Below are 20,291 nucleotides of genomic sequence, written 5' to 3'. Positions count from 1 at the left end.
ATGGGGTCCTGGGTTCAAATCCATTCCAAAAAGTAAACATGACAACTGAAGTAAACATGCAACACAAGGTCAGAAAATATTTTCTCTATAAGAATACATGTTAGTCAATTATTACTGTGTTATGCATCTGTGATAGCTGCAAGTCTTTAGATTGATCACTAGATGACACTATTTTACCAACTATGCATTCAATTTTATTCAACATTATTTCCCTAAGCAAGAAATATTGCAATAATGACCTCTGACCTGTTTAAAAAAAGATAGAAAATATAGATCCATGGAAAGAGCCACATATGGCTCTCGAGCCATAGGTTCCCTACCCTTGATCTAACTTTACACTAAACTTAATTCTAATTTTGTTTCAAATAAAAAAAATCCTCAAATTTTTACTCATATCTCAAATTACTCGTATGTCAGGGCACTCTTATGTCAAGGTGCCACTGTACATAAGAAAATAAGAGCCATATAGATCCATGGAAAGAGCCACATATGGCTCTCGAGGCATAGGTTCCCTACCCCTGATCTAACCTTAAACTAAATTCTAATTTTGTTTAAAAAAAATCCTCAAAATTTGACTCATATCTCAAATTACTCGTATGTCGGGGCATTCGTATGTCAAGGTACCACTGTACATGAGAAAATAAGAGCCGTATAGATCCATGGAAAGAGCCACATATGGCTCTCGAACCTTACACTAAACTTAATTCTCATTTTGTTTGAAATAAAAAAAAATCCTCAAAAATTTACTCATATCTCAAATTACTCATATGTCAGGGCACTCGTATGTCAAGGTACCACTATACATAAGAAAATAAGTTGGAAAACAGGCAACTAAGGGGTTAAATTTACCACCCGGATGCAGTCACTCACCGGCCCGTCAACATCTTGTGCGGCGAATCGTTAAATCCCATCCTCATCCTCATCCCCGCAAAGCCTGACGTGCGACCAATCCATCCAATCCCTCCTCTGAGTTTCTCCCATTTCGCCCAATCGGCTTTCCACAGTAGGCGGGGCCTATTCTTCCCCGCTTCCATCGATTCATCCTTCCTTCCAACAGCCTCTTTTGTCCTTCCAAAGAATCAGTATCAACTAAAAGAATACATTCAAAACGTCAATTTATCCATCGGGCAAACAACCAAGGGATTTCCACAACGGCTAACGGTTTGAATCCTACAATAAAATGTCTGCTTTTCATTGTAAACAGACGCCATGGGAGTCGCGTTGCTAATGGGAGGAGGGGCAGACATTGAAAGAAATGTCGGCTCTCTCCAATGACAACTCAAGCATGTCTTACACTCCAGGTATGTACGCATTTGGCTAAAAAAAAGGTCATGACCTTTGACAGCAGGACATTGCATGCTCACAAACGATTGTTTTTGATTGGTCGATTTGTTTTGCATGGATATTGATGACTAAAAGGGATAAAATACATTGATTGGTTAAGGAAAAATCATGTTATGCTATGTAATGGTGGTTAAAAGTAAGTGGGATTGTATGTCAAGACTTGGAGGCGGTAGGTATTAATAGAGCTTAGTTGTGGGAGGCGGCTTGTCAGTTTGGCGTTTTTGAGGTAGCTTTAAAAAGCACATTTCCTCTACAGTTACAGTTTGGGCGTTGCGTATTGTCAAGATTTGCATCAGAGTTTCATTTTGATGCTTCCCACATCCTGAGTTTGACACTAAAAAACCACATCCTCATTGACATTACAATATATTTACCGTATTTTCTTGCATATAAGTCGTATTTGTTGCTAAAAAATGATGAGTGGATCAAGGGTACGGCTTATATGCGCATAACTTAGACTTGAAATGTAGGAAACTGCAAAAAAAAATGCCGTAATGCAAGATAATGCGGTTGATATGGTCATTTGTTTCAAAATAGAGAAAAGATAAACAGATAAAACGCTTAAGAAAAGTTGTTTTGACGTCAATGAATGAAATTCAAGATGTATCTTGCATAAAACGTGAAAAAACTTACTCACATGTGCCTGCCATTGTGAGCTCAGGGCGCCGCCATCTTAGCTTGGTATGACAAACTAGACCGCAACTATAGGAAGTGTGTAGTACTTCCAATAGTTGTTAAAGTCTTGCGGTATTCATTAAAATAACAAGCCTTGTTACCTGCGTAATGTGAACCTCATACTATTATTGCACCCAGACACTTGTTGAAAGCTAGACCACTACAGACACACTTCCTGGTTGTACTGGTCACCTGACTTCCTTTATGAACATGTCTATGTGCTGGCAACACCATTTTGGAATGTGGTATCCAAAAATCAATGTATACTGTATCTCAGAAATACCAAATGTGATGATTTTTCTCAAGATTTTCCCTTCAAAGTAACACATTTGTACTCCATATTAAAACATTGAATATGGAAATAAAAATTGTGAATCAGGGGGCGGCTTATATGAGAGAAATTGTAAAATTCAACCATTTTAAGGCAATTTTAAGGGTACGGCTTAGACACAGACGCGACTTATATGCGAGGAAATACAGTATTAATGTGTCAAAATCAAGGTCATGCTTACTCAGTACATCCAATTGAATTGTTTGTTGTGTTCCAACTTGTCTTCAAGATCACAAGACCGGGACATCTTCAGTTCTCCTCTGAAGACAACGACATGAGCAATGAGTCAAGGCAAACAATATAAATCCGTTTTCAAAACGTCCTCTTGAAAGAAGAGCTGACCATGGCCCTGCCCGATACCAAAACAATGTCAACTTTACCGCTCCTAAACACCACCATCACTACCACCTCCGTCGTTCCTCTGCTGGCCTCCACAAGCACAATAAAGGACAATGCCACATCGAGGACGACACTTACGACTGTTAGCATCCCGGCCAATGAAAGCAGCTTCTACAACACTACCGCTTTTTCGGAGGGGATGATGGAGGGATCCGGGATGGGAATGGTGCTCTTGCCTTTTGGCGTTATCACTGTTCTGGGCCTGGCGCTCGCTTTAGTAAGATATTTCATTTTTTTTAGAATTAGCATTACACTCCAACCGATATGGTAAATCAAATACTTTGAGATAAGAGTTGAATGTGTTCGGGACTGAGCTGGTATATCAATTTACTTGTATCTCAATTTACTTGTATCTCAATTTACTCGTTTCTGAATTTACTCGTATCTCAATTTTCTCATATCTCAATGTACTCGTATCTCAATGTACTTGCATCTCAATCTACTCGTATCTCAATTTACTCGTATCTCAATTTACTCGTATCTCAAATCAAATTTTCCCATAGAAATTAACTATAAATCCAAATTAATTTGTTCTCAGCCTCTAAAAAAAACACCAAAAAACAAAATATAACAAAAGAAAAACATATTTTAATTGGTTCTAATTCATCACCTACTCACAAAGTAACAAATATCTATCTAGTGTTTATGATATTCAATACTAAAATGTGACATTATTACTCAGTACAGACAAGAGACTTAACGGCTCGTAACATAAAAATCTTTAAATTGAATTTAGATTACTATACACACACTTAAAAATAAGCTTTAATCTTACATTACACTAGATTTAAACCTTCTTGTGCAATAACCAAGGCATAGACTTTAATGTATTCCACCACAGCTTTCAAGTATGCAGACAATTCCCATTAAAACATATATTTTACTCCTTCCTAGATGCTGTACGTTCGGAAAAGGAAGCGGTATGTCTTATCCAAAGTATTTTTTTTCTTTGCATATTCCATATTTAATAGTTTTTTGGGGGGTGTTTTGTTAGTTTGGAGAAACTAAGGCACCAACTCATGCCCATGTACAACTTTGACCCAGCCGAAGAACAAGACGACCTGCTGGAACAGGAACTACTGGATCACGGCCGGGATGGCGCCCTCGCCGGTCCCAATGCCAAGGTGAACAGTTTTTAACCAATAAAAATCCAATAATCTATCATTAAACCCAAAAACAATGACTTTGACACATCAATGTCTCCACAGTACCATTTTGTGCTTTATAATTTATTCCTCAACACTTTATTTCTTTAAATTTACAATTAACTTTGCATGTTTTTTACCATTTTTATTTCTTTATAAAGTTTTGACTATGGCATGATGGTCAAAAAGCAAGCATGGTAAGATATTGAGCCTTATTCCAATAAAATATGTCATCCAACTGTCCAAAATCATTCTTCACCATCTCATCTCATCTCATTTTCTAAACCACATTATCCACACTAGGGTTGCGGGGGGTGCTGGATCCAATCCCAGCTGACTTGGGGCCAGAGGCTTGAACTGGTGGCCAGCCAATCACATGACACAAGGCAACAAACAACCATTCACACCCACACTCATACCATTTTTGGCCATTTTAGTGTTAGCTAGCTAGCCGAGCATCCATATTTTTTGGAACGTGGGAGGAAACCGGAGTACCCAGAGAAAACCCACTTAGGCAAACATGCAAACTCCACATAGGTGGACATAACCTGGATTTGAACCCAAGGCCCAAGAGCTGCAACCCACTCACACTAACCACTCATCCACCATTCCGCCATTCTTCATAATTTCTATGATAAACATTTTTTTCTACTAAAAAAACATCATATCACCCAAATCTCCTCACATTTTTTTACCTTTACCACCTCGGAAACTCTCGGCCAATCATCTTAAAGCCTGGCTATTATACGAACAAAATTGTCATTAAAATCTAAATGGAATAGAGTGGACAGATTATTCTTATTTTTTAATTATGGATTATTTTTTTGCAGACTTTACGGACCTCGCAAGGGACCACCCAGAGACCCAGTCGCCTGGTCTTCACAGACGTAGCCAAAGCTCTTAATGCTTAAAAGAAAGATATTTTATTAGTTTTTTCCATTTTGTTGATCTGCTCAGATGAAAAAAAGACGTTTTTAGCAAAAAAATAAGGTTAGATTGCGAAGGATTTGTGCATGCGGAGTAGCACGTTCACTTATTTTTATCACTCGGCACATAAATACCATCACTTTGTGTAATTGTTGTCAAATAATTTCTCTTTTATTGTATTTTGTGTGATTACAGCAACCTTTTGTGTTTTCCTCGGGGAATAATTGGGGAATTGTTACGTTATTAGTTATTAAAATTATTCCAATCCCTTTGAAAGTTTTCAAAGTTGTTACTTTATTAATGTATGAATACAGATATATGACAAATAATATGTTTGGTATCATAAAAATGGCGACAAATCAATAATTTTCATTTTTTAATCAATTTTTTTCAGTTTTTAGTTCAAAAATTATTTTTGTAAAATCTAAAACAATCATAAAAAGCTCAAATAAACATTGTTTTAGATCTATAAAAAATATGAATATTCAGGGATTTTAATCCAGTTATTTTAATCCATTTATTAAAAAAAAATCGAAATATTATATCAAAAATGGTCCGGGTTTGAACCCCTGCTTTAGATCAAACCTCAAGGTAGGGTGAAGTGTCATTGTAGGCTTTACTGGTTTTCTTCTTGAGATGGAGACCGGTCTTCTGCCCCCAAAGGCACCTGGAGGAAAAAAAAGGGTCATGTGACCATAGCTCCAAACGGCAAATCAACGTGAATGACTTAGTAGTTTCGTCGAGAGTCAGTTTATGTCAGGAAACTTGGTCCATCGAGTCATTCTTCCTCTTTACACGCATTCGAGGCTGAAAAAACAACGGTTTCGCTTCTTCAAGCGTTTTGCCGGATGTCTTGGATTGACTGATTTGGCGACCTGTCGCTTTTTGGGTTGTGCAATTTCTGGTTCATTCACAAAATGAATTAAGGACGTTTTTTTTTCAGATTGAAAAAACGGTAGTAACTATTTAAACTGACTTTTGTATTCTGGTATTTTTTTGTGGAGTTGTGGTTAGCTCGCCTGCCTCGCATTTAAGAAGTTTTTGTTCGAATCCGGGGATTGTTTTGTAAGTTTTTTTTCTTTTAAAGAAATCTCACCTTTTGTTCTTCACTTCCTTTTTCAACCACTTTTTGCAGCTGGAAAAATAATCAGACATAGCGTAGCTGTTTAAAAAGACGTGTAGGAATCAAATTATGCCGTTTTTCCGTCATACCCATTTTCTCGGTCGTCCTCGAGGTCGTCTTTTTCCAGCCGGTGGTTCAATTTCCTTCAAAAAGACAAAAAAGATGAAACTTACTTTAAAAATTATGGATTTTAAAGCACATTTTTAAATTAATTTCTCATTAATTAAGTTCCTTAACCATCACAAGGATCTTGGGGGTGCTGGAGCCTATCCCAGAAAACATTTGGGTACTAGCAAATATCCTAAATAGTTGCCAACCAATCAAAAATAACCATTCATGCGTAAATATTGCAAATTTACTGGGACGGAATAAAAAATGCACACCCCAGATGGGACTCGAACCCACAATCCCTGGCTTAGGAGGCCAGTGCCTTATCCATTAGGCCACTGGGGCTTGATAAATATGAATAATAATGCTGTTATGATTAAAGGAATATTCATCAGAGTGCCTTTATGTCATCAGGGGAGTACCCGGAAAAATACAATGCGAGGCAGATATAGTTTACACTTGATCACCATGCCAATTTGAGAGTGAATATTGTAAAATTACACACCCCAGATGGGACTCGAACCCACAATCCCTGGCTTAGGAGGCCAGTGCCTTATCCATTAGGCCACTGGGGCCAGATACATAATCAAAATATTAATGTATTATCATAAATTGTCCATTTGTCATCCATTATGAATAAAATTCATTTTAATAGAAATTTAGCAAAACTGCATATTTTCATGCAAACATTTTGAGTATTTTGATGCAAAAACTGTGTGTATTTTGATGCGAAAATTGTGTATTTTGATGCAAAAAATGCATATTTTTATGAATTTCTTTGCATATTTTCATGCAACAATTTGGCATATTTTCATGCAAAAAAAATGGCATATTTTCATGCAAAAAAATTGGCATATTTTCATGCAAAAAATGTGCGTATTTTCATGCAAAAAATATGTATTTTGATGCAAAAAAGGGCATATTTTGATGTTTTTTGCATATTTTCATGCAAAAAAGGTGCGTTTTTTTCATGCCAAAATTGTGCGTTTTTATGCTAAAATGTTGCGTATTTTCATGCAGAAATTTTGCACCAACATTTTGCACTTTCTTGACTTTACCATCCAATAATTCATAAGTTTTGCCCGGCCTTAAAATATTGCCAATTCAGTGAGAAAAAAAAAATTCCATTGCAAAATGAAACCTAACCTTAAGAGTAGTTTTAGGCTCTTTGTTCTTGCTGCCTTTGGGTCTTCCCCTTGGTCGCTTTGGAGTCGGTGGTCCCACAGGTGCCTGAACAGAAACATGTCTAATAACTTCAATTTAAATGTAAACATGTTATTTTTTGAATCAAGGCTGTCCTACCAGATTCTGCTTGCGTGGGCGACCTCGACCCTTTCGCTGCTGAGGTTCGACCCCCGACTGGGGGCTACTACTATGGGGAGAAGACGGCTCGTTGGGACCACTACTACTCATGTTTTGGCATCAAAACCAGGCTTTCTGGGAACAAAAGCAAAGAAAAACATGCAAAATAAAACTCTTAATTTAAGAAATCTAATGTTTTTGAATAGGAAGGTAATAGGAATTTTAATTTGACATGAACAGTGCATCTATACATCCATTTCCCCCCTAATTGTATATATATATATTTAAAAATATAAAAAAGTCCTTTTCAAAAAACAATTTTACACCAAAAACCTCAAATTTCAAGACATTTTTCTCAATCAAAACCACTAAAAATCGCCTAAAATTACACATGCAAGGAGGATAACTATAAAAATCCCATAAAAGTGAACCCAAGAGGGCAAGAAGGTGGTCTTTCCAACTTACCAGGATTATATTTGCAGCTTCACCTGTTGCTGGCACCAAACCAACAAAAAATATATCTTTAAAAAATATATATAACGTGTTTATAATGCCCTCTAGCTTAAAACATGACACGAATAGAACCCAAGTCTTTCTTATCCATGAAAATACTCAAACCCCCATGCATGGCATACTTTCTCAATTAAAGCATGTTAGTGCCTACAGGGGGCGTGGCCAATAGACAACCACACCCCCAATTTAATTCATCTGGGGGCCGTTTGAGTGAGTAGGGGGCCACATCAAGTTGTATAGTCCATAAAAAACTTTCAAGTAGTAGTTTTTTGGGGCCATAGTCTGCAAAAATGTATATTTTTTTAGCTAAAAAAAATGCACAATAAATAAGAAACTTTATATACAGGCAGATCAAATTAAACATGAAGTTAGTAGACTCTATAAATGTATATGAAACATTTTGAGGGGGAAAAAAACCTTAAATTGTGTGAATATTGCTAAGTTATATATTATATATATATATTTGATTTTTTACTGGATCATTTGTGTGTGTGTCAAACTAACCAATTCATAAGCATATCCCAATTGGAGTTAACAATTTAGTTTGCAAAAATATTAAAACCCATAAGGCATCCATTGGGGCCATTAATAACACATTACAGTACACATTTACATATTTTTTTCGGCAGTACATGTTTATTAAAGAAAAAAAATTATAAGCACATACAAACATGAACATTTGGCAAGCAAAATTGAAAAAAAAATGCACTTATAAGTATCATTACCATGACAAAATAATAAAAACTACATTTAAATCAGGGATACGTAAAAGAAAGCAAAAAAAAAAAAATGAAAAAGTGGGGGCTGATAAGGATTCTTTTGGGTAACTCCTGATCTGTTGGTTTATTTTAGCGGAATTCCGTGGGCTCATCGACGGCGGCTTGCAAAAATCCTCCTATAGAACTAGAAAGAATGTGCAGCACATACAGTGGGGTGCTAGACACAAAAGGCGTGTCTTTAGAAGGTGTGGGGGGGGGGCGCCATCAAAAAAACAACTGGAGGGGGATTTCATTTTTTTTTTGCGCAAAGTAAAAAGGATTTTGGGGCTCCATTCACTTGAAGTTAGTGTTCCCTCGGTTATCGCGGTTAATGGGGACCGGGAATTCCCCTTCAAAAATGCTTAATTTGAATTTAATTCAAAAAAAAATATTTTTTTTTTTAAAAAAATTTATTTTTTATTTTTTATTTTTTTTATTTTTTATTTTTTTTACCCCCCTGTATACAGTACACCATATCGAATATGGGTAGATAGAGTGAAATTCATGTTGTAACAAAAAAAAATGTAAAATATGTTGTTTCAATGTAATATTTGTATTTTTTTTTTTCCAAAAAAAATCTGCTTTGAGTCCGCGGTAGCTGAACCGCGAAGTAGCGGGGGAACACTGTATTGCGTACGCTAAAAGCAGAGTTGCGTAAAGTACTGCCAAGTTAAATTTGTTCCGAGGCTTGCTCTCAACTCAAAACACTCGCATGTAAAATCTTCTTGCTTATTGAAATGAAGCACAGATGAAATGAAACTCCGCCCCCTTTTTAGGAGAAGCCCATGACTTTCTTGATCCAGTCCACGTAGACTGATACGCGGATGAAAATGCTAGGTTGGCCCGGGTGACCGCAACGCCTCATGGGGATGATTACACCTTCCAGGACCCAACAGTCGCGGTTTTGGCATGCTAATGGACCGCCGTAGTCTCGCTGTGGAATGGTAGATATAAAAAAAATCTTAATTTTTGAATGAAAAAACTTTTATGCTTGTTTTAGAAACCCGGGTGTCAAACCTGATGTTCGTAAGCCAGAATTGGGCCTCCGTTTCGTGCATGTCAAGTGTAATTTATCCGCATATTAGCTATACCCACAATTAAGTCAAAAACGGCTTATATGTGAGAAAATACAGTAATCCAAGTTGCATGGACCAGCTAAATTGAAGCAAAAATTTGTTTGATAATTAAATGCTTTCATTTTTTTGGACAAAATAATTTGCTATCTGCAATTCAGTCACCTAAAAATGGCATTAAATTAGCAGGAATGAATAAGAAGAATAAAAAAAAACACCTAAATCAATAAGAAATAATCTCAAATTTACCATAAATCCCCTAAAAGGGAATTTAAAAAAAAATAAGTGACCCAAATTCAAATGATTGTCTGCTATTGACAATGAAAAATGGCCAATTACCGTATTTTCTCGTATATAAGCCGCCTCCGCTTATAAGCCACACCCTTAAAATTGCCTTGAAATCATTGAATTTACAATTTCTCTCATATAAACCGCCCCCTGATTCACAATATTCATGTTTTTTTAATGTATTTTTTAAATTTTATTCATAAACGTCAAAATACATGTTGCTAAGCATTTTATCTGTTTATCTTTTTTAAAATAAATAACCATATCGACCAAATTGTCTTGCATTATGGCGTTTCGTCTTTGTCATTTTGTAGTTTCTTTCATGTCAAGTCTAATTTATGCGCATATAAGCCTTACCCTCAATTCAGCCATCCATTTTTTTGCGACAAATACAACTTATATCCGCAAAAATCCGCTTTCTTAAACCAAAACTGAACTGATCCAACCTACACAAAATCTGTGCTCATAGGCATCAATAGCCGAATACCGATACACACATTAACATGTCACTTGCTATGTGGATCAAGGCATGACTAATCGAACACCGATAAACATCCAATCCAAAACTAGTTGTACATCCCCAACATGCAATCCTTAATAACTTAAACACTTTAACATGTCACACACTCACCTCGCAAGCTCCTACCCCTCCCTGGAAGGAACTGGTACACATCTCATTCTCTCGAACCCGACCTCGGAAGTACTTGTTGCAGTCCTTATTGCTAAGAACCGGTATCTGTGCCACATTCAGGACGGTCTCGTCCCCAGTACCTTCAAAGAAACATACACAATAATCCATACCCTACTAATACAAATCTACAAAATAACCCATATATTCAATTAAACCCATAAATGATAATGTCCACCAAAGAATTTTAGGACTTACCTTTGGTCTCACCCCACCCTGCGATCTCGCAAATCGTCCCCTCGGCTACGATATATCGTTCGGGAGGAAGGCAGATCTGGGAGATGCGTTCGTTAAACTGAGCTGGCCTATAGACTCAAACATGGGGGAAAAAATTTGATGTTATTGTGTGTTTTTGTGTGTTTTTGTGCAATGTTTGTACACACGATTCCAGTTGTAGCATGACCAATTGCGACTCAGAGGGTCCACAGACAATCTTGGTGAGGGGAATAGTTTGTACGCCAGGTTCGTGGTCCTCCGGGTCGCGGTATAAAGTGCCCATTACGGCCGAGTAGCCGGGTAAGTCCACATAGCTGTGCTCAAACAAAAAAAATGAGTTAAATTCTGTCAACTTTTTTCAAATGGACCAAAATACTTATGAATTATTGTGGTAAAAGCATCAAAGTGTTGAAAAAAAAAACATTTTGTAAATGTTACTTTAGTTAAGGGGTAGAAATGATAGCAAAATTTAGCCTAATATCATCGTTTTTATCAATTTTCACACATTATCTAATCCATTTTTTCTTATTGTTGTTGTTGTAATGATGGTACTGTGTTTTCTCGCATATAAGTCGCATCTGCGTATAAGCCGTACCCTTGAAATTGCCTTAAAATGGTTGAATTTGACAATTTCTCGAGTATAAGCCGCCCAATGATTAAGAATTTTCATCTCCAATATTCATGGTTTTCATAGGGAGTACAAAGTACTGAGTTTTTTTAAGTTTTATGCAAGATATGTCTTATTTATTTCTTGAATTTCCTTCCCAGCCGTCAAAATCTATTGTGTTTAGCGTTTTATCTGTTTACCGAGCCTCTATTTTGAAATAAATGACAATATTGCCATCATTGTCTTGCGTTATGGCGTTTTGTCTTTGCAGTATTGTGCATGTCAAGTCTAATTTATCCACATATAAGTCGTACCCGCGATTCAGTCATCATTTTTTTAGTGACAAATACGGCTTATATGCAAGAAAATACAGTAATCCAAGTTAAATAAAAAAATGGGTCAGTGTAAATTACCAGGAAGAGAAACACTGCTTTGTGCTGATCACCCATTTGGCGTCCACCAGGGCACCCCCGCAAAAGTGGTTTCCTTTCCTGTCAAGGTAAGAGCGAGCATTTAGAGCAGGGGTGGGTATACTTTTGGGCCCAGGGGGGGCCACATTGACTTTAAAAATTTGACAGATGGGCCGGGTCAGCACAAGATAGGATACACATAAAAAAGTGCATCCGTTAAGAGTACATATGAAACAGAAACAGAAAAAAAGGACTCAAGTATTAACATACTCCATTCATTATTAAAGTAAAAAGTATAAAGTACAAAGTCAAGTAAAAAAGGAATGTATTAAGAAATATTAAAATGTAATTTAAAAAAAGATAAGGGCTGTAAAACACGAAAAACAAATAAGAGTGGACAGAGCTACTGCCACTGGCTTCCGCGTGACGGCGCCATCTTGGGGAAAAAAAATTGAAAATACATTTGACAGATGGCACAAGATACGATACATATAAAAAAGTGCATCCGTTAACAGTACATATGAAACAAAAACTGAAAAAAGGACTAAAGTATTAACATACTCATCACTCATTATTAAAGTCAAAAGTATAAAGTACAAAGGGCAAAAAGGACATTTTTTCACAGAGTCGAACGTACCTGTCTCTGAGACTAACTGTCCACGGTGAGTTCCCAGGAATGCCGTTTACGATGCGTAATCTTGTTCTCTGGAAACGTTCCTCTCGTTTCCCACACTCACTGAACTCAACCTTCTCTGTTAAGGGCAAAAAAATGGAAACCCACGTTAATTGCATTTGACGATGATATCTAAAATATCTTTTGCTGTGTCTGTATTCTCAACTTCTTGCTACTGGGAAAGTGAGATTTCCCGAATATGGGATGAATAAAGTTTTTTAATCTAATCTAATCTTTTAAATGTAGGATTTATTTACATACCAACTGCTTCTGAGAGAGGGGTTCTTTCTCCAGCTGGTTAAAAGATTTTGAGAAGTTATTTTAGAGAAGTTTTGTGGTCATTTCATAAGAAAATGAGTATGTAAGGACTATAAAATGTGTATTTGAGTGCTGACCGCATTGTTTGATGGCACAGTAGTCAAATTCAGTTTTAGGGTCGATGGTATAGCACCAAGGACCGTGTTGGTCTCCGTCTGGATTTCGACAGTAGTTCTCAGTCAAGTTAGCCTCGGGATGCGTTCTGGGATTTATTCTGAAGAAGAAAATGCAAGAAAATGAAATTTAAAAAGTTAGCGTTTTAATTCTAGGCATTTTTTTTTAGGGTTAGGGTGTGTTTAAATACAAAATGGTTAGGGTTATGGTTAGGGTTTGGGTGTGTTTAAATACAAAATGGTTAGGGTTAGGTCGTGTTTAAATACAAAATGATTAGGGTTTGGGTTAGGGTTAGGGTTAGTGTTAGGTTAGGTTAGGTTAGGGTTAGGGTTAGGGTTAGGGTTTGGGTGTGTTTAAATACAAAATGGTTAGGGTTAGGGGTTAGGGTGTGTTTAAATACAAAATGGTTAGGGGTAGGGTTACGGTTAGGGTTTGGGTGTGTTTAAATACAAAATGGTTAGGTTTCGGTTTAGGTTAGGGTTAGGGTTAGGATTAGGGTTAGGATTAGGATTAGGGTTAGGGTCACGGTTAGGGTTTGGGTGTGTTTAAATACAAAATGGTTAGGGTTAGGGTTACGGTTAGGGTCTGGGTGTGTTTAAATACAAAATGGTTAGGGTTATGGTTAGGGTTTGGGTGTGTTTAAATACAAAATGGTTAGGGTTAGGGTTAGGTTAGGTTAGGTTAAGTTAGGTTAGGGTTAGGGTTTGGGTTACGGTTAGGGTCTGGGTGTGTTTAAATACAAAATGTTTAGGGTTATGGTTAGGGTTTGGGTGTGTTTAAATACAAAATGGTTAGGGTTAGGGTTAGGTTAGGTTAGGTTAGGTTAGGTTAGGGTTAGGTTAGGGTTTGGGTTAGGGTTTGGGTGTGTTTAAATACAAAATGGTTAGGGGTAGGGTTACGGTTAGGGTTTGGGTGTGTTTAAATACAAAATGGTTAGGGTTAGGGTGTGTTTAAATACAAAATGGTTAGTGTTAGTTTAAAATGACAGTGAAATTAAACATTTTATTTACATAAAATTGTTTTGAGAGGTAAAAAGACAAATGCATGATCATTGTTATTAGCGGGTGGATGAGTTTTTCCATTTGTATTAGCATTGAGCTAGTGGGTGTTGAAGAAGACTTAATGCAAATTGTATGCAAAGTGCAATAAATATTTTAAATATTGGATGTCCCTACTTGGTGCGATGAGGTGTGTTGACATTCCACTTTTGGCAGGTGATGCCTTTACGAGTTTTTCGCACCATGCCTCGGTAGTTTCTTCCATTTTCATGGTAGCAATCTGAATGTAAGACGACAACATAATATCAAATGAGGAAATGATACATAATCGAGTTGAATTTTATTCAACATCATATTTTTTGTGATTTTCTCATTAATACTTATTAAGATTTATGACATTGTATTTTTTTTGCCGCACCTTCCGCGTCCACATCATCGGCACAACGTTTAATCTGCAGACAAAGCGCCGTCCTCATTTCTGGCAAAGACGTGAAGCACCACGGGGCCTCCGATCCATCTGGGTTACGGCAGTAATTCTCTTCCAAGCCCCTAGAAGGCAGCATGGGACGTTTTTACAACATCAAGAACCTAAAATTCAAAATGAAAATGATTGTGAAAAGATTACACTCACTTGCATTCGTACGTGTTGGGATAGAAAGGATGCTCGTGAGGATACTGCGCGTCCCACGGCTGGCAGGGAATGCCGGACGTGGTCTCGTTGACCCTCCCGCGGTAGTCCTCACCGCGGCCTCGGAAGCAGTTGGTCGTGAAGCTGGAGCGTTGACGTTTTTCAACCCGCACTTCGGCTAAGGGAAAAGGACAGGGGAATTATAATCAAAGTGGCTTTATTATGGGTAATTTTTAAAATGATTTAGTATTATGAAGCTCTAATGACTAAAAATACAGTCGTAACTCTACTTAAGAATGCCTATAGTTACTGTACTGTACTACTACATGAATAAAATGCATTTTTGCATGCTTTTTATTCATTTAATTACATTAATAATTTCTTAAAATTATAGTATTCTTTCATTTTTGTCTGTTTGTCGCTTCTTTCATGCAAAATTGGGACACTAATCATTTTTTAAAGGGTTGAGTTGGGAGCATTTTATACGGGATATACATATAAAGTACTTTTCTACTTACGAATTTTTCCAAAATATCTGGAAACAATAATTTTTTGGCTGTTTGCCGCTTCTTTCAGGCAAAATTGGGACACAAATCATTTTTTAAGGGTTTAGTTGGTAGTATTTTTAATGGGATTTGCATATAAAGTACTTTTCTACTTACGAAATATTCAAAAATATCTAAAACCAATTCATTTTGTAAGTAGAGATCGACTTTAAAGGCAAAAATAGCACTATCACTACATCAAATATTGCATTGCGGGCAATATATAGTAAAAAAAAAAAAAAAATACACAATCATTATCCAAGTTAAAAAAAATCATGTGATGGAAATCCACTGTGCCAAACTTTTAAAAAAGCACTAATAAGTTCAAACTCATTATAATCATTCAAATTTTTCTCTCAACTACGTTACTAGGGTAAAGTTGGTATTACTTTTTTAATGGATTTACATATAAAGTACTCCTCTACTTACGAAATATTAAAAAAAAATCTGAAAACCAATGAATTTCGTAAGTAGAGGTCTTCTTTAAAGCCAAAAAAACTTGTAACAATCAATCAAAATATTCTTCTTGCAATCACACAGACTCTCAACTACGTTACTCGCTATCGCAACTCCGGCACCCCTCCCCCATGACCCAAGCTTTAGGTTCACTGGGAACTCCAAAGTTGCAGTTACGCAACTTCTGTTGCAATTTTAGGGGAAATCCCATGTTTTGAAGTCATAAAATCTTCCACATTTCGCCAACAAATCATTATAATATGGATATTATGTTATTATATAATGAAATCTTACTGCATTTTCTGATCTCGCAGCTTTCCCGCTCTACATTTGGATCGGTTGTGTAGCACCACGGTACCGGCGAGGCGTCCGGGTTACGGCAGTAGTTGTCGTCCAGGCTTTTGTCCGGGTATCTGTAGGAAGGATGGGTCACCACAAGGCGGAGTCAAACATTCTTTATGTTGGGGGGGAAAGGGATGAGTACTTTTCAGGTTGGTAGATATGTTGGTGAGGGTATTGTTGGTCCCATCGTTGGCATTCCCTGCCGCTCACGGTAGTGTCCACTTGTCCTCGGTAGTCCTCGCCGTTACAGGTGATGCAAACTTCTGTAAATGTATAGTGGTTTTAATGCAGGGAAAACTATACAATTGAATGAAATATATGTCATTTTTATGAGATATACAGGGGATTTTGTTAGAAAAAATATGAGGTTGCTGATACATATTTGGGGTTTGGCTTTTGGGGAATCAGAAATTCATGTTTTTATTTTTTTTATGGGGGGTAGTGATTGTTTTATGTTATTTTGGAAAATGCCATTGTAATTTTTGCTGATTTTTGGGTTATTTTCAGTTTTGCAAGAAGTAACATTTGAATGATTGTAATGAGTATTTGTGCTTTTTATATTATTTTTTATATTATTTATATTATTTATATTATTTATATTATTTATATTATTTATATTATTTATATTATTTATATTATTTATATTATTTATATTATTTATATTATTTATATTATTTATATTATTTATATTATTTATATTATTTATATTATTTAGATTATTTATATTTATATTATTTATATTATTTAGATTATTTATATTTATATTATTTATATTATGTATATTATTTATATTATTTAGATTATTTATATTTATATTATTTATATTTAAATTATTTTTATTTGTATTAGTTATATTTATATTATTTAAATTTAAATGATTTACATTGATATTATTTATATTTAAATTATTTATATTGATATTATTTCAATTCAAATTATCTGTATTTATATTATTTAGATTTAAATTATTTATACTGATATTATTTACCTTTAAATTATTTATATTTATTAATATATATATTTAATATATCTAATTTATGTTATGTTACCAGCACGTTGCCGTGCAAAACGGTTTCAATTGGCTTTATTGTTATTTTGCAGGCTTTTAGGCAAAATATAATTTTACTAACTCAGCCATTAGATTCTTCCTAACAAACCTAAAAGTACACAAGTTGAATTTAATAAAATTTCCCCTTTTTATTATCCTTACCATCTTTGCACTGAGGGATGCTGCAACTCTCATAACGCCGTTCAGGATCGGTTGTATAACACCACGGCCCGCTTGGATCTCGATCTGGATTCCGGCAGTAGTTCAACTCCAAGCCGTTGCTAGACGACAGCGGCCACCTGAACGCATCACCACAAAGTCACTGTAAAAAAAGGAGCTACTATCCCTTTAAATGAATTTGTAGTTCTTACCTGTGGTCATGGGGGAACTTGGACCACCATTGTTGACAGGTGAGTCCACTTTGAGTGGTGAAAACTTTCCCCCGGTAGCTCACTCCTTGACCCACAATGCAGTTGCGGACGTAAACTGTAGATTGTGAAAAGGTGGGGTTGTTAAGAGATGGAATGACATGAGGATTTGGGTTGGGTTCTTGCCCTTTTTCTCGTAAAGGTCGCAGTTGACGTTGCGTTTCACGTCGGCGTTTCTGCCGTCGCCGACCCAGGGAAGGTGCTTGCAAGTGGCTGTAGGTCGGGTTTCGTAGTTGAATGCTCTAGAAGACATGTTTAAGACGTTAGCATGGGGTTGATATAGTGATATACTGTGTTAAAGTGGCGGCCCGGGGGCCAAATCTGGTGCGTCGGATCATTTTGTGTGACCCGGGAAAGTTAATAATGAGTGCTGACTTTCTGTTTTAGGTTTAAATTCAAATGAAGAGTATAGATGTATATTAGATTTCATGATTTTCACCTTTTTAAATTAATAATTGTCATTTTTTCATCCTTTTTTGTGTTTTTAGTTCAAAAATCATTTTGTAAAATCTAAAAATATATTTTAAAAAATAGCTAAAATAAACATTGTTTTAGATCTATAAAAAAACTGAATATTCAGGGCTTTTAATCCAGTTATTTTAATCCATTTATTTAAAAAAAATCTAAACATTATATCTAAAATGGCCCACATGAAATTTTCCTCCTATGCTCGTATCTCAAATTAGTCTCGTATCTCAAGGCAAATATATGCTGGGAATTATCCTCGTATGTTCATATCTCAAATTTGTCTCGTATCTCAAGGCTAATATTTGATGGGAATTTTTTTCATATGCTCGTATCTCAAATTTGTCTCATATCTCAAGGCAAATATATGCTGGGAATTTTCCTCATGTACTCGTATCTCAAATTTGTCTCGTATGTCAAGGCAAATATATGCTGGGAATTTTCCTCATGTACTCGTATCTCAAATTAGTCTCGTATCTCAAGGCAAATATATGCTGGGAATTTTCCTCATATGCTCGTATCTCAAATTAGTCTCATATCTCAGGGCAAATATAAGATGGACATTTTCCTCATATGCTCGTATCTCAAGGCAAATATATGCTGGGAATTTTCCCCGTATGCTCGTATCTCAAGGCAAATATTTGCTGGGAATTTTCCACGTATGCTCGTATCTCAAGGCAAATATATGCTAGGAATTTTCCTCGTATCTCAAATTTCTTGTATGTTGTGGCACTCGTACGTCAAGGTATGGCTGTATATTGGGTTTCGTTTTTTTCTAGGTGGTTTTATATTCAAGTTAGCTGAAAATTTGGGGTAAAACAAGCAGACAAAATGGCGTACCTGCAGTCCATTGAATTGGAGCAGTGGAAGGCACATTCCTCCAAATTGTGAACCGACAAGGTGATGACACGGGCCAAGTTCCAAGAAGCCGGGGCCAGTTCTCGCCCTTCTGAGCGCTGAAAGTCATTCAGGGGACTGCGGTAACCTAAATTTGAAGTCAAAAATTTTAAAAAAAAGATGGCGTCTGCATATTTTTTGTTTTTATTGTAGTTACCATTTCATTCATTTATAAATACATGTATTCATTACAAATGATGATTTATAATGACTTGTAATCCAATAAAAAAATAGACTAGCAGTCATTTTTGGTTAATCTATCTCACATTTTTACATCAAATGTTAATATTGTGACCAGATCCAAAATATGACATCATATTATCATATTATTTATATATTTTTAAATGACCAAAAATAGTAATAGGCCATATAAAGAGTTAATTCTGCATGATTGATCATGACCCAAAAACAGCACAATTGTCTTAAACGCTATTACATTATTAATGCTATTTATTAATATAGTTAATATACTTTATAGGATGTATATTTGTTTGTGTGTAGATGTGTGTGTGTAGATGAAGTTCACAAACACACACCAACACACAAACAAACAAAAACACACTCAAAAATGACCTTTGGAGTCAGACTATTTATTTACATGAAATAAGCACTATTAGTGTAGTTCATATAATACATCTATTCACTGTTTATAAACTTATTTTACAAATGTGACTATAAAAACAGTAAAAAATCCAGTAAAAAAATGTAAGAAAACTTACCAGAAACGAGTCCAGATGTCAAAAGAAAAGAAAACAGCAGCAGCAGCATTGCTGGATGAAAAAGACTTGATAATTAAAAGAAAAAAAATCAATCTAATTCGTTTTGTTTCTTTGGTTTAAGAAATTGGATGTGCCATAAGGAGGAAGAGTTTAGACGACTTTTTCGAGGGAGAAGATTCCTGAACATGAAAAAGTGGACACTGAGCTCTTATTTAAACAAAAAAAACCGCCTTCATACAAACAAAATCGCTGGGGATCAATAAGTTTCACTAATCATTAATCAAACTACAAAGTGGCACAATATTTGCCAGCTCAGCGTACTGAAGTTCACACTTTTGAACGGTAGAGGGCGATAAACACATTTAAAGAGAGCATTTTTTGTCTGTCTCCCTTCGTTTACTTTCTTATAACATTTGTATATGAAACTGGATGCTCGCTGTGAGGCAACGGGGACAAGCGTCGTCCATCGTCGGCCATTTTGCTACAGTCAAAGGAGCGTGTAATTTGCAATAATAGCTATAAATCGTTAAATTTACAACGGATTTTCCAAATTTTTTATTTCTCTTTACTGACATCTAAAATGCAGTAAATCCATTGCATACTTAGTTCATTGCTTACCATTGACGTGAAGGTTTTCAGTGAATGTTTTTGAATATTTATACTTTTTCAATAATAAGATGAAATCAAAGTCACGTTGACATGTTTTTTTACAAGCCAAACTTTTAGTAAATCCGTCAATGATCCAGCGAGTTG

General features: G+C 35.9%; 3 protein-coding genes and 2 non-coding genes across 6 annotated transcripts; 1 reads left to right on the top strand and 4 right to left on the bottom strand.

Moving 5' to 3' along the window:
- The first annotated feature begins 996 nt into the window (after positions 1-996).
- Positions 997-5,096, top strand: c10h3orf18 (chromosome 10 C3orf18 homolog). 2 transcript variants are annotated; one of them, XM_077726563.1, is made up of 6 exons: positions 997-1,301; positions 2,580-2,966; positions 3,644-3,669; positions 3,744-3,873; positions 4,056-4,091; positions 4,725-5,096. In XM_077726563.1, the coding sequence occupies exons 2-5, from the start codon at positions 2,694-2,696 to the stop codon at positions 4,059-4,061; spliced, it is 435 nt and encodes a 144-aa protein (XP_077582689.1). In that variant the 5' UTR covers positions 997-1,301; positions 2,580-2,693; the 3' UTR covers positions 4,062-4,091; positions 4,725-5,096. The 2 variants fall into 2 exon arrangements, with proteins under 2 accessions (XP_077582689.1, XP_077582688.1); XM_077726562.1 differs by lacking the exon at positions 4,056-4,091.
- Positions 5,097-5,437: 341 nt separating this feature from the next.
- LOC144202628 (uncharacterized) lies at positions 5,438-7,979 on the bottom strand. Its single transcript, XM_077725481.1, has 6 exons — positions 7,820-7,979; positions 7,355-7,489; positions 7,199-7,282; positions 6,034-6,087; positions 5,918-5,956; positions 5,438-5,488 (listed from the first exon to the last, which is right to left on the bottom strand). The coding sequence occupies exons 2-6, from the start codon at positions 7,463-7,465 to the stop codon at positions 5,438-5,440; spliced, it is 339 nt and encodes a 112-aa protein (XP_077581607.1). The 5' UTR covers positions 7,466-7,489; positions 7,820-7,979.
- On the bottom strand, positions 6,325-6,397 carry trnar-ccu (transfer RNA arginine (anticodon CCU)). Its single transcript has one exon. It is a non-coding gene; the product is annotated as a tRNA-Arg (tRNA).
- trnar-ccu (transfer RNA arginine (anticodon CCU)) lies at positions 6,555-6,627 on the bottom strand. The gene has a single exon. It is a non-coding gene; the product is annotated as a tRNA-Arg (tRNA).
- A 1,208-nt stretch (positions 7,980-9,187) lies between the features above and the next one.
- Positions 9,188-19,738, bottom strand: mst1 (macrophage stimulating 1). Its single transcript, XM_077726318.1, has 18 exons — positions 19,539-19,738; positions 18,763-18,907; positions 17,584-17,699; positions 17,401-17,515; positions 17,192-17,328; positions 16,124-16,244; positions 15,934-16,052; positions 14,642-14,816; positions 14,429-14,559; positions 14,188-14,290; positions 12,976-13,112; positions 12,842-12,874; positions 12,545-12,659; positions 11,911-11,988; positions 11,058-11,204; positions 10,873-10,979; positions 10,618-10,757; positions 9,188-9,559 (listed from the first exon to the last, which is right to left on the bottom strand). Exons 1-18 carry the CDS (start codon positions 19,585-19,587, stop codon positions 9,398-9,400), a joined length of 2,130 nt encoding a protein of 709 aa, XP_077582444.1. The 5' UTR covers positions 19,588-19,738; the 3' UTR covers positions 9,188-9,397.
- Positions 19,739-20,291: the final 553 nt, after the last annotated feature.

This window comes from Stigmatopora nigra, chromosome 10 (genome assembly GCF_051989575.1).
Source record: "Stigmatopora nigra isolate UIUO_SnigA chromosome 10, RoL_Snig_1.1, whole genome shotgun sequence".
Classification (NCBI taxonomy): domain Eukaryota; kingdom Metazoa; phylum Chordata; class Actinopteri; order Syngnathiformes; family Syngnathidae; genus Stigmatopora; species Stigmatopora nigra.
Note: the sequence above shows the minus strand (reverse complement) of the source record. Positions and strands in the feature narration are given on the sequence as shown.